General features: G+C 32.8%; 2 protein-coding genes across 2 annotated transcripts; both read left to right on the top strand.

The window, feature by feature from the left end:
• Window positions 1-463: 463 nt before the first annotated feature.
• LOC132559096 (coiled-coil domain-containing protein 152-like) lies at window positions 464-1,249 on the top strand. Its single transcript, XM_060223708.1, has one exon. It carries the CDS (start codon window positions 464-466, stop codon window positions 1,247-1,249), a length of 786 nt encoding a protein of 261 aa, XP_060079691.1.
• A 1,831-nt stretch (window positions 1,250-3,080) lies between these two features.
• Window positions 3,081-10,089, top strand: LOC132559118 (E3 ubiquitin-protein ligase RNF185-like). Its single transcript, XM_060223728.1, has 5 exons — window positions 3,081-3,348; window positions 4,951-5,082; window positions 5,521-5,578; window positions 6,228-6,345; window positions 7,015-10,089. The coding sequence occupies exons 1-5, from the start codon at window positions 3,200-3,202 to the stop codon at window positions 7,110-7,112; spliced, it is 555 nt and encodes a 184-aa protein (XP_060079711.1). The 5' UTR covers window positions 3,081-3,199; the 3' UTR covers window positions 7,113-10,089.
• The last annotated feature ends 4,384 nt before the right edge of the window (window positions 10,090-14,473 follow it).

Here is a 14,473-nt window from a genome sequence, read left to right as displayed (position 1 = left end):
TTCTGTTCTCATAATAATAATATGTTTTTTGTTATTTTTCATATTTACCCAAATATATACACATACAGCTTTTGAACTTTTTCTAGAGCAGTGATAAATCTACATGCGAGTCCCGAGTAATATACTCATAGCATAGCAAGACTCCTAGAATTTTAGAAAATACTTAAATTTTCACTTTAGAGAGCCATTGTTTTTTGCAATATTATTGAAAAGGACTCATCGAAACAAATTGTAGATTGATCACTGCTGAACTACTTTACTCATATTACCTTTGGGAGACTTAGTTTAACATAAGCATTTATCAGTTTCATCCCTCAGATGTTTAATGTATATACACCTCTATATTTATACATCTATATATTTCATTTCTTAGCCACGTTATTGATGCAAGTAATCATACAACCTTTCTAAAATAACTTTCCCATCGCAATATAATTTTAACGTGTTTCAGTCTAACCTTAACATGGATGAAGGTGAAAAAGATCCCCCGAAAAATCCAAATGAAAAAGGTTTGGATCTGGACTCCATCATCGACACATATGATAATTGGCAGTTGGTCATTGCTGATTTGATGAAAAAGAAAACGGAATTATCTGAAGAAACAAAAAACGTCAGGAGAGACACGGAGAGACTAGAGAGAAAAAACACAGAGCTTGAAAGAACTGTTGCTGATCTTCAGGGCATGATTGATACCCTGCATAAACAACTTCACACTGTCTGTGACCTAGAGGAAAACATCAGAAAGGGTAAAGAAGAAATCAAACGCAAAACAAACGAGCTTTGTGACGCAAAATCAGAGGCAAATGCTCAAAAAATAAATCATGCAAAATTAATTGAAAAGATACAAGCAGAACACTCGCAAGAGAGGAATGAATTGACAGAAACATTTAACAAAGAGAAAAATATGGAAATTGACAAATTAAGAGAAATAATTGAACAGAAAAACGACGAAATTTACCGGATGCAACAAAAAGTAGACAAAATCAACGGCGAAAAGGAATCTGAAATACTCAGAATTTCAATGGATTACGAAAGCAAATTGTCGAAACTGAAGCAAAAAACTATTCCACCTACCCAGTCAAATTCTTCAAATCAAGAGATTTTCCGAAAGAAACTTCTACATCTGAAAACAGAATATGACAGGGAAGTGAATCATCTTAAGTACACTATATCAGATCTTCAGGAGAAATTGGCATCACAGGCAAATACGAGTCGGATGTCGTCTTCCGGAAAGAAAAGAAAAAATTAGTACCCAATGAAAGCGGAAAGAAATGCCATATCTTAACAAAAATACAATTAGCATTAATTTATGATGACATAATGATTAAACACTTTTTGATTTAATGTTTTCAAGGTATAGAAACAGTAAATAAAGTTATTTCATTTTCCATAGAAACGCGTAAATGTTGTATATTTTTTGTCATTGTTAACATAATTTGCAATAAATGCAAGGAAACACTTGGCTCAGTTAGATTCGTACTGGTTCGTACATCAATTTTCATCAGCCATGATTAAGAAAGGCCTATAATCACGAACTCACTTAACCCGTTAACATTTTACACACGTTTATCTCAAAAAGAAGAATTCCATGATTTATTGGGTTAACGTTTCTTGATTGTATAATTTCATTATAATCAGAACTTGGATTCGCCATGCATTGAACAGATTTTTTCATATCTCAAGAAATTTGCAACTCATTCCATTATTTACAAAGTTATTGTTCCTGATTTGTCGGTGTCGAAACATAATTCGTTAAGAACATGTGATTTCCGTACTGCTTAGAGTCGTCATATTTTGTATACATGTACATTTCTGGCATGAGAAACATTTCAGTACATGAACGATATGGGATACTTCCCAAACATTTCTGCTGCCTGAAGTTATTGACCATTTTCACTTGATATAACACAGTTAACCTCTTGCTTGATCGCTACACATGACACTGAATTGGATGCACACAGAATCCGTTGGTTCATCGTGCTGTCACTATTAACGTGACGCCAATTCACCTGAAGTTGCAAAGTCTAACATCTTTATTTATTGATATTTCATGATAGAATAAAATGAAAGATAAATAAAAAGGAATGCATTTTCATCATCGATTTTTTTTTCACTTCCAACGTAATCTCAAGGACCAGTATTACGAGGAGTAACTAAATGCCTACCTGGCATGCGAAATCTTACCAACAGCCAGAGATTGGAAAACCTACCAACTTTAGCCTTCAGGAGAGTCAGGGGAGAAAGGAATGTATGACCGGAATGCTGCAACTCGGTCCAACTATGAGCTGAGGCCATTCAACGACACAGTCGGTATGTCAACTCGAAAACAATTTTTCCAAAACGAGCTTCAACTAGACTACGCAAACACTTTTTTTCCCATAAGATCATCATCGATCTGGAACAAATTACCGGACCATATTGTAATTTAAAAAACCGAAATAGATTTGAAAATGAGTTAGACTGTTAGTGGAAGAACCAAGAACTTTTCTTCAACTACAGAGCTGAAAAAACTCAACTATTGAATTAACTATAAGAAACATTGTTTTATGAGAAGCATATATAACTTTTTTATCTAGGAAACTTAACATGCATTATGGAGTCTGGTATGGGACTCTTCACGTCCTGAACCGTAAATAAACTTGTCTTATCTGGATAAGGGGTGAAGTTAACTGTATTATGAAACGTATAAACGGCCATACTGACGTTATAATTCTGCGAATGGTTAAAAAGAGATTTTTAAGGGTTGGTTTAAGTTTCGCGATATGCAGTGGCTGCTGTCACCGACCTAAAATAGAATCCTAAGTCCGTGCTACACGACAAAATAAACACGATACTAAAAATAGAAATAATCTTTCATTGACGACAATCAGCCAAAATATTTTCCTCCATACTGTATAATCCGTCACTATTAACATTCTATCTAGTATATGAACGGATCGCTTATAAAGTAAAGTAATTGTATTCAATGCTTTAATGTTGTTGTCAGCTACAGATATAGCAGACAATTTTTATCACCTCCCTTTAAAACTTACTGCGCATGAGTAGTAATACGTCAACACAGAAACTTCCGGGACTTTCCCAGTAATCTCCTTTTGACGTGACGATGGAGTAGAAGCATAAGCTTCGTCATATTTTATCTAGATAATGACGACGTTGGAATAGAACCAATCATAAACTAAACAATAGTACTATACTGAACATGGCGACTCCGAGTGGAGCAGAAGGTGGCACCACGCCTCCCGGTGGAACAGATTCAACGGACGCTGATGCTGGGACATTTTATGAGTGCAATATTTGTCTGGACACCGCACGCGACCCAGTTGTCAGCATGTGTGGACATTTATTTTGGTACGGTTGTCAGCATGTTTGAATAGTTAGAGTTCGTCAAAATATTTGCCATGGTGCCGTAGATTTGCCGTGTTAAACTCACTTGTACAATATGTTTAATGAATACTGTGCAGTAGTGATTGTATGACAAATTCAAAGCTGTTGAAAGAGAAGTATACACTAGAAATGTTTTTGTTTATTAGATGAAAACGAAAAAATGAGGACATAATGAAACTTGAAAATTTAAAAATGGAAAAGTTCAATACATACCTATTAGTTGGTTATAGACAATTATGTCTCTTAGTGATAGGAACAGTGGCCATGATAGATGATGTGGAAACGAATGATGAAATCTGAAAACGTGTTAAGTCATTACTTTCTGTACATCTTGTCAGTTAGATCAAAAGGAGACTGGATAAGATTATTTGTACTTTTTCTGAATGCCAAATATGTAAATAAAAATAAGGTCATCAACTTCGTTTGGCCATTGACCAGTCATTTTCTCGGAGATCAAGGTCTGTGCATAGTGATATATCCTTGAGCATGGCTCTTAGCCCATTGTAACGATTGTTCTTTGTAGAGGCTTTGAATAAAGTGTAGAATTGTTTAGGTTGGATATTGGTAGAATTTGCCTGTCAAGGTATGGTCCCATAGAAAACAGAACACAAAAATATTCCTCAACACAAGAACATCTTGTTAAAGTGGATACTTAATTGGTATTCCTATATGGACATCCACCAATGTATTATCTTACATTATTGTGCTTACTGCAACAAGGTGTCACTTATAAGTTTCTTGTGGTGAAACATTGTAGGAGTAACTTAACTGGTACATTACTATTAGAAGTATTAGGATATCATTAATAGTGTGATATAGTATATGTTAATGGTGAAATTTGTTGCTCAAGTGTAGAACATAATTTGTGTTAAATCTTAATGTGACCGGCTGGCTTATCAGACAGATAGTTTAATTGCGGTCACCTTAGTGTCAGAATCATGCCGTGAAACATTGGCTGGACATGCTCTCCACCATTGAGGCATTAACTGTTCACGGTTTAATTGTAGATCAGTAGAAGACACTTTCCCTATCAGAATTAGATTATAATTACGTTAGGATAAACTGTAAGATCACAGCAAATAGAGTCAGTCCTGGTGTGGCCGTGGAAGGAGTAACTTGTTAAGCTCGATACTCAGGCCATACATGTTATCATTGTTGTAACTTGTGTTAATACTCAACATTTGTACTTGAGAACGGTTGTTGCTGGTCTTTTGTATAACATAAGGATAGTACAACATAGAGGGGTAACAGTATATGATATTGTCACCAATGCCCATGTCCTGTCCTGAATTAATGTTATTCTAGGAACTTAACGATGAAACTTTATACAAAGTTCAACAAAATCAATACTTTGATTTAATTTTTGTTTCATGGTCAAAGTCACTGATATTACAGATTTTAACTTCTGATTTCATTTCTCAAAGAATTTGATACCATGTATAAGTTTGTGATTGTACATGAGAGTGAGGGAAATCACATCGCTACTAATTTCAAGTTTTTAAAAAATGACTGAAAATAAGGTAACTAACACGATAACCTAACAGGGCAACCTTATTGTAATTACAGCTGGCCCTGCCTCCACCAGTGGTTGGAGACTCGTCCCCAGAGACAGATGTGTCCTGTGTGTAAAGCTGGTATTGGAAAAGACAAGGTGATACCAGTGTATGGCAGGGGCTCCAGCAACCAACAGGACCCAAGGTTTGTCTGGAACTCAGCTTGATCATCATATCCTGGCAATAGATATTAAAAACCAAAGTCTGCTTTTGATTCTGTCATAGGAAGTTACCGTCAGTCAACATTGTCTAAGCTTGCCTTGAAAATCTCAAAAAACATGAATATTTTTCAAAATTTTTTGGCATGCTTTGAGGTAATGCTTATGTATTTGATTGAAGTATGTCTTTGGCCATGAAATTCATATTGCATATGAATTTAGAGCTGCTACTTAAATACTTTAATAGTATTTCAGTATTTACCCAGTTAATACCATATCACAGAAGACTTGACTTATCATAACTGATTTGCACTTGTAATATCAAACTAATAAGTATCTATTAAATGTTTGTTTTTTTCTTGTTAAGGAACAACATACTGGAATAAGTCTCTATTTTGAAAATTTATTATCATTACTCTTTTCAGAGAAAAACTGCCACCTCGTCCAGCAGGTCAAAGATCTGAACCAGAAAATCAAGGAGGGGTATGTATAGAAGGACAGTCCTTATAAGAACAAAAGTTGCATAAGTTAGAACAAGTTCTTTTGTGCTGAAAATTTTTATTGCCATGTTTATTGCAGGGGAGCCAACAGATTGCTTGTTATTGTTAATAAAAACCACAGATGGGTTGGTATAAAATTTTACTTCTTCAATAGTGGGATGTTTAATATCTCTGTCTGACAGCTGGCTTCTCTGTCATGGGTTAATAAAGAATTTTGGGAATACAGCCAGTGTGAAAAAAAAGAGTGGGGAGGGTGGGGGGGGGGATGGAGAAATTCTGGATGGCCCCTTTGGTCGGATTTCATGGTTAAAATGTATGACAAAGATCAAGATTACATGAGTGAAATATGACAATGTAGAGGTTTGATTGTGATGTCTTCTTCATGGGTACATTATTCGAAAATATGTTAAGTAAAAATATGCTAAATTACTCCGTTTTTGGGGAAATTTGTTTCTATTTTGGGGAAATTTCCTCAACATTTTCAATCTATTTTCTTCATAGAATATTTGTTTATATTCAGAGGGAAAGCATACCACTTGAGGAATACTATCCTTTTCTGATAGTAAAATTTGTCTAGATCAATCCTTGTCTGTATACAATGATATTATTAAACCTCTCTTTGTACAATCTAGGGATTCCCTGGCTTTGGATTTGGAGATGGAGGATTCCACATGTCCTTTGGAATTGGTGCTTTCCCTTTTGGAATTTTTGCCTCAACATTTAATTTCAATGATGGACGACCAGGCCCAGGTATGTATATTACATATAACTATGGTAAAACCCAGACCATTTGGCTTATTGTATACTGTGACTATAGGTGGGATTGGGCTGAGACATGCCTGAAATGTTCCTGAGATGGTTCTGACCATTAATATTGTCATGGTTCAGGTTACACTGAAATCAACATGACCATCTGGGAAATTAAATTTCAAACTTGTCATGTTCCACTGGTGCCATAGAGCTGAAATTTTGTTGAGAAACTGAATTAGGGAGTGCTTTTTTATCTTTACTGCTAAAATATTCCAAATTGTTTTAATCATTTAATTATCGTTCTTACCACTACTGCTGCTGTTATGTCATACAGAGAATCTTTATGGTCAGATTATCATTGAGGCCCATGAAAATGTGTATTTATCAAAATCATTGATGAGAACAAAAAAACAGATTATCATTATGAAGTAGAGTTGTTTTCATTCTCTTCACTTTCATGTGTTTACATATTGTTTACGGACGTCCTAATCTCTGGAAGTTTCATTTATATTTACCTTGCTAAAACTTCATCAATATTTAATCGAGACATTTTTAATTCTTATGACTTCTTCCTTGGTATAAACAATTATTGATACTGTTTTACATGGTACATTTAAGTAAATATTTCTTATCATTTAATGTCATACATTTTGATTTATTCTTTTTTAGCTCCACCTGGATCACCGCAGAATCGTGAGGAACAATTCCTATCTAAAGTGTTTCTGTGGGTAGCTGTTTTATTTCTTTTCTACCTACTAATTGCATAGTCAACTCTTCCAATTGACTTGTCAGTTTTTGGTTCATGAAGATAAGGAGTGATTGAACTCTACCATCATGTAATGTAACCATTTATATAAGTACATGTATTGTACTTCTTCCCCTTAATACCTTGCTTAAGAAGATTCATGACTGGTGGAGCTGTTCCAGAGTGTGTTTTCTGGTCAAGGAGCAGGTGTCGATTGAAAACCTGATATTCGTTGATCCGTGTCTGTCTGTTAATTGTTGTAATTTATCAGTAATGGGATGTCGGTGAAGTTGACAACAGTTTGGTTTTGCCACTTATTAACATGTATCATACAAAAAAAATGATATAAAGTTGATCTCAGAAAATGGTTTAAACATGTTTAAAGTGAGAAGTTGCTATGTTTCTGATATTGTGCCAGTTTGTATATCGGTAAATGTCAGACACTTCTGCCCCATAAACAAACCAGGATAATCAGTGATTCCTTTTTATTTCCAAAATGTTTCAAATCCTTGAAAAAGACTTCACACTTGGGAATACAAAAACAAATGTACTGTTTTTATGTTTTTCAGGCATCATCAAAAATAATTTGCACTCTTTGTATTGAAACAAAATTTTCTGGAAATAGCTATTTACGATTCAAATTGCAAAAGTGTAGTGACCTTGACTTCCGGGATAACTCACATATTAGGATTTTGATTTATTGTACATTTAATATTTGCATTTTGAATGTTTATGCATTTTATCACATTTTGTCATCACTTTGTATACCTGTTTTTAATTATATTTCTTCCATGTTAGAAATAACAATTATTGAAAAGCTCAAAGTTTTTTCCAGTTACATAACATCTCCCTCTGATGAAATCATCACTTCTTTTTTTTTTTTAGTCAAACAAAGCTGATTTGGTATTGTGTGGGTCATTTTGCTGTCCTGCAGAACTATCAACTGAATAACATTTCATTTTTCCTGTAATAAGTCCACCCCATAGTCTTTTTACAGGATGTATGGGTACTGTTAACATGAGGTGTAGTATCAATTTCATCAAGTGTAAAATGATTTTTTGAAAACTTTAGTCATCAGTGGTAATTATACCTCAAAATGTAATCAATACAGAAACAAGTGTGTTTTGATAAAAAAAATATAGAAAGTATCCCATAGTAACATGTTTTCCTTGGATTAATTGTTTTCTCAACTTAAAGACGAAACATAAAATTCCCAAATATGGAAGGAAGATCACTAATAACTGGTTTAAAATTCAGTTTAGGTTTAGACATTGACAAGTCTTGTTTTTGTCTTTCCTTCATTTAATCAGGTCTGAAGGCCTCATGGGAAATATCATTTTGGGTTGTTTTTGCCCCTAATATTTTACTTTGTTAATTTTGGGTAGGGTATATCAGGTAACTCATTTCATGAAAAAAGTGCTTAATTTTGCATGCAAGTGTTTCTTTAGATCAAGTGTTGTGTGATAAAATAGAGTCACATAATAAACAGAAAAAGGAATTACAACAAGTAACAATATATATTACTGTACCGTGGATTTCTATTTTGGAAGTTGTACACTTTTTTTTTTTGCACATTTGTTTTGTTCATAAAGGCCACACCTCTGTGTAAAGTGCATGCCTGTCTCAGGAGATTATAATCTGGGGAAAAAAGTATCCAAATATCGAATACCTTGAAAGCAGTTATCTCAGGTTGTCCGGAATTCTTACAATGAACCTGATATTCTGTAAGAAAATAGATGATAAATTAGATGGAGAAAGAAAAAATCAAAATATTATATGGATAGAATCCAGGTACATGTACGCAGATCCTGTTTTGTTGAAGAGGTTAAATATATTTAGATTTAATTACCCAGAAGAGGTCATTGATGAGCTCTTTTGTCAAAATAGAATTGTGTGATTTATATATATCATTTTCTTTTTTAATTTCTGAATCAGAATGAGAGCAAATGGAGGTGAAATTCTTTACTTTGATGTGAAAGGTTTACATTCGGAGCAATATATTATAATGTAATGACTCTGAAGTCAGTCCTCTTGAAATAACAAGCAGTTCATTATTTGGATTGTCATAATATATATTGTAATTTATATTGTAATATATTGCATTTGTTTTCAAATTTAAAAATCTGATGTGAAATCATTTTAATATAAGGAACCATTCCTGCAGTTTGGTTTTGTGAGCTATCATTTAAAAAGTCACTGTTTTAGAACTAAAGATCCCAATCAGCTGGTAAATCATTGTTATAAAAATTACTCATTCAGTAACTTTCCATTCTCCAGTTGGACTTTCTCCTTTCTGATCATTTAGAAATTCTTCACTCAAAATTGAATTTATATGCAGTGGAAACCATGTAATATCATGTTCCCTTTTCCAGATATAATTGTGATCATAAGGGGAATATGACATTAACAGATGTGACATTAAGTGGTTTCCATTGTACTGAAAATATTCCACCATATAATTTCTTTTTTTACGAAGATGTGTTCATTTGACTTATCTGGACGTTTGATGAGTCAGAATTTTAGACATACTACTGCAGAAGAACTTAACATTCCTACAAGCACAATGTGCTCATTACCAGTGTAACAGAAATACAAGCCAGGGATTAAGTTTTGAAATGGATCATTGAATGAAGGAGTTATTTTGTATGTTGCATTGTATTTCTGAAAGAAACATTTCTTAATGAAGTACACTAGCAACTTTATGTTTATTTGGCAAATTACTGAAACTAAGTGAACACATTTCAGAAAACATTAAGTTGAAAAATGGTTTAAATTAAAACAGATTTATATAAGTACTACATGAATATATAGTGGACAAGAAAAGAAAGTGCAGTAAAATTTTGATATGGTTACCAGTAGATTAAAAATGGAAGGCTTTTGGTGTACAAGTATATTGTAACACTATAGCCAATTTCCTATGGAGACAAAATGATATATTTATTAATCAATGTTTTGTATTGATTGTTGCAAATAAATAATTGAAGAAACTTTAAACAATATTTCTCTGTCATCGTTGTGCCTCATCATTTATGATAAAGCATATAGTGTTTTCTATGTCCTATGCAATCCTGTCTACCAGGTACTTCATTTCTTAAGAGATACCGGTATTCATCAGACTTCGTACAATGGTAAACAATTAGGAGAGGATGAGTACATGTTTCAGAGTGTATTGTTGTTTTATGTCCTATTAACAACCAGTCATTTAAGGATGTGCTGGGTTTAGATGGTAGAAGAAAGCAGATCCAGCAGAAAAAACACTGACCCGCAACCAGTACCTGGGGATTTGTATTTAGGGTGGTGGTCATGATAATAATAGCTCTTAATATATCAGTTTCCCCTCAAAAATGTTGATATTCAACAAATATTACAGCTAGTACTTGCTTGCAAATAATCAGGACACCGAGTCTCCTGAAACTTTGAAAAATTCTAAAAAGGTTTCAACATATCTGACTCCTGTCACATTGAAAATGGGTGAAGATCATTTATATGAGGATATTTTGTAACACTCCACCCAAAGAACCCACCAGCCAAATAGGTCAGGGTAGGTGAACTAAAAACATTCAGAAAAGATGTATTTCTGTTAAATCTCCTAATGGCAATAGCTAGCCAAAAGTACAATTAGAGGAAATATCAGTAGCTGCATCAATCCTCACACAGCACAGCAATAATGGAACAGAAAAAAGACAAACACAAACGAAATATTATTGTGCACTTTCTGCCTGATTTAATATCATACTTTTTAAATCTTGTCCAATCTCTTATTTTTCCATATCAAATAAATATCTCAATTTTTTTGGGATGGCACAACAAGGAAAGAATACACTTAACATTACCTTTGCTCTACATAAAAACAAATTATGATACAAGTTGTCTTGAAACGATAAAAGTTAAAACATAAGGTGCATCCCGTTACAAAAAGCAAGTCATTTTGAAATGATCAAACAGAGTTTTCTGAATAACAGGGATATATGAATGTCAGATAAATATTGACAAAAAATACATTTATGTCACACACTTTTCATAAACATCCACCTCATTAATAATCACCCTGTTAACTGCAATTACTTGAAATAAATAAACAATATTTCTATTATCCATCAAGATTGAATGTTACTATATATTGTATTTGTGATCACTTTTCAGGAGGATAGCATAATACCACAAGAGTTATCTAAAGTTTAACTATTGGAGAAAAATCTATGCAAAGAATAATAAGAACAAAGAACTTTTCAGATATGTGATAAAAGATGTAAAATCTTCGGAACAGAGTTCATATTCTGTTACTGTGGTATTGTACCAACATGTTTGAAATGAAGCCCAATACACACGATAAGAAAATAGCTCTAGCATGAAGAAAAGCTTGAAGACTTGTTTAAAGAATGCATTTCAATCCTAATGGTTATGGAAAAATGTATTTCAAAACGATGGAACATCCTAGTTTGCAAGAAAGGGGTGAGGTTTTTAAGGTAAAGAAGACACCATTCGGGAATACTTGCCATTCTTTTAATGTGATGTCTTGTCTGGATTTATTAGCTATTACTACAAGAGACTGACAAAAAATTTTAACAGTTTATAATTGAAAAGCATTTCCATTTTCTTTTATTAGACTATAAGAACAGTTTTGTTTATATTTTTATGCAATGGCTTGACGATAGCATTGTAAATGTTTATGTACATATTAATGATGCAAAAAATATCATTTACGAAAAACAAATTGAAATAAATTTCAAAAGTAATATGTTGACAAATTACGTCAGAAATATTACATATTACAAGTGAATTAAAGAGAAAAAGAACATTTTTCACTCATACTTAGCCCATATGGTCTGTAACATGTCAACTGCTCTTGATAAACATATGCAATGTCATAACATTGAAGGTCTTCATGTATGACTTGTATAACTAAATTCATAAATAAGCTAAGACACAGGCTTCAGATTTCCAAAAATCAAAAGGTAAGTGTTTTAAATTGCTTAAAACTGTTGTATACAGTACCTGATAATCGAAAGTCTGCATTTCAAAAAACATTTGTTTTTTTTTCTTAAAAATGAACAAATATATGAACAAAATGCATCAAATTAAATCAGTACATTAAATTTCAGTTAAGGAAAAAAATTGAACCGTCACCAATATTTTTCTGTTTTAACACCTGTTATAGCCTGGATTTCTTCTTATAGCGGTATATCTGAATAACAATTTTCATTAGAAAATATTTGCTCATAATCAAACTTGACAAGAACAAATTTGTTCCATCATTAAATACAGAAACTTAGGAAAACAAATACATCTCTTCTGTAGAATTTCAGTTTACAAATTGTAGAACATACAAATAAAATCTTCAAAGCAACTTGACAGTGCATACTGTTGGGGACAAGGAATTGCAATCTATACAAAATGTTAAACTAGCGAACAAAAAACAATGATTGCTTCATCACTGTATAGTTCATATCTCATTTAAATAATATATACATTTCAAAATAAAATCTACAATTTGCAACAAAATCTGTTTAGACAACCTGACAATGGTCATACAGATATATCATACAGTGATAAAACTATACATACATGATTTATAGATATATAGAGTTTCCTCTGGCTCTTACACCAATGTCCTTTAATGAGTGTAATGTCTGGTGCAGGAGTAAAACGAAACTTATATTTATACAAAATGACATACATTTTCTATCAAAGAAATAGTGTTAATATAGCAGAAATGACTCTTGTAAGAAAAATGATCAAATCACAGTCATGAAACATTTTAATAATTGTTTTTTAACTAGAGATTTTTACCGTGGCAATTCCCAGCTAATTATGAGTCTATTTTACAGAATTTTATTTTACTGAAAAATTTAATAGGAATGCATGAAGCAGCAGGGATAACTCTCTTTGGTCTTATGTGGCCAATCATATGTTTACATTTAACATTACCAAGGTGATATGATTGCATTCAGCCAAACGAAAAATAAATTCCTCCAGAGCCCTTCATTTTTCAACGTTTCATCCACATTCGCTGTTCAAGGGAGAATATGTAAACCTCTCCAAACCATTAGAACTGATGTAGCTTACCTTAATATTATTAAGACGAGAGTATCAAGGTCTATATTGGCAGTGGGAAGCCTGTCATTTTGAACTGTAAAAATATTCTTGGTGTATGTTCATGTCTCTGGCCTGATAATCCAATCAAATATCCATAAAAGGGTATGTTATGTTTCATTTTTAGAGGGTTTTATCTGCTCTAAATATAACTTACATCCAAATACAACAAATCATTTTGAAGTCTCAGAAGACAACAGTTTTTTGCTGTATGATGGTAGGCCAAAACTCTAACAAGCAGTTTAATGCTTGCTGACACTGTATGTAAGAATTTGCAATGATCACAATCAAAACTTTAAAGTAACTGGAACATAATACAGCCTCACATTTACAAAAGGTGCTAAAAAGCAGATGTGTTACAAATCCCTTTACCATTATTCTTTTGTTTCAAAATGCAGAGTTATCTGCTCTTGTGAGCATTGACTGTTTCATCATTGGTTTGTGAAAGTAATGTAATTTTCTAATGCAAACTTATGACAAATGACATTAACTGGTCGTAAAAGCAGACAACTCTGCTTTACAAAGAGCAGAATAAACATCTAAATTATACAACAGATTTGACTGATTTGTAGCCTTTAATGACCATCTTGGATCCATAAGACAAAATATGCCTAGAAAAAACCCCAATGAGAAAGCAAATTGCAGATTCCAAAAACAACAAACATAGAGTTGTCAACAACAGACATCGTTGTATTGCTATTGGATTTATACAATTTTATCTACAGATAAAAGGTATGGTCAGTGGACACAATTTTCTAAAGCAAATCCTTCACTTCAAAGAAGACCTTGATATTGTGTGTAATGAAGGTGAATTCCTATTCATAATATTATTTCTGCTAAAACAAGTGTTTACTTGCATTAAAAGTAAGGAATCAGCACTACCAACGTCATTCATGAAATGTTTTGTTAAAAGAATGTTTAAATAAAAACCTTCATAAGCTAATTGGAGAATAATGTTTAAATTTGACAATTTTCATACATTAAACCGTCACATGTATCCTATTGAAAGAAATTATGTGTACACAAAATTGACAATGCTTATTTCAAATACAATAAAAAATGAAAATCAATTAGTTTGCAGTTTTCTCAATGAATAACCCCTCATCCCTGAGTTGCATAATAGGCTTTGCTGTCTCTCAATTATGGGTTTAGTTCACTTCTTCCATAAGGGGAGATGAGGTTATTTCAACAATAAAAATAACAAAAAACGATAATACACTTGTCAACAACAATGAGTTTCTGTCTGCCCAAAATCTTGTCATAGATACACAAACACAAGCTTATACATTA

The sequence above is a fragment of the Ylistrum balloti genome, unplaced genomic scaffold (assembly GCF_031769215.1).
Source record: "Ylistrum balloti isolate Yb309-2 unplaced genomic scaffold, AGI_CSIRO_Ybal_v1 Utg370856, whole genome shotgun sequence".
In the NCBI taxonomy this organism is placed as follows: Eukaryota; Metazoa; Mollusca; class Bivalvia; order Pectinida; family Pectinidae; genus Ylistrum; species Ylistrum balloti.
The sequence above is the reverse complement of the archived record's forward strand: the minus strand, read 5'-3'. Positions and strand labels throughout refer to the sequence as shown.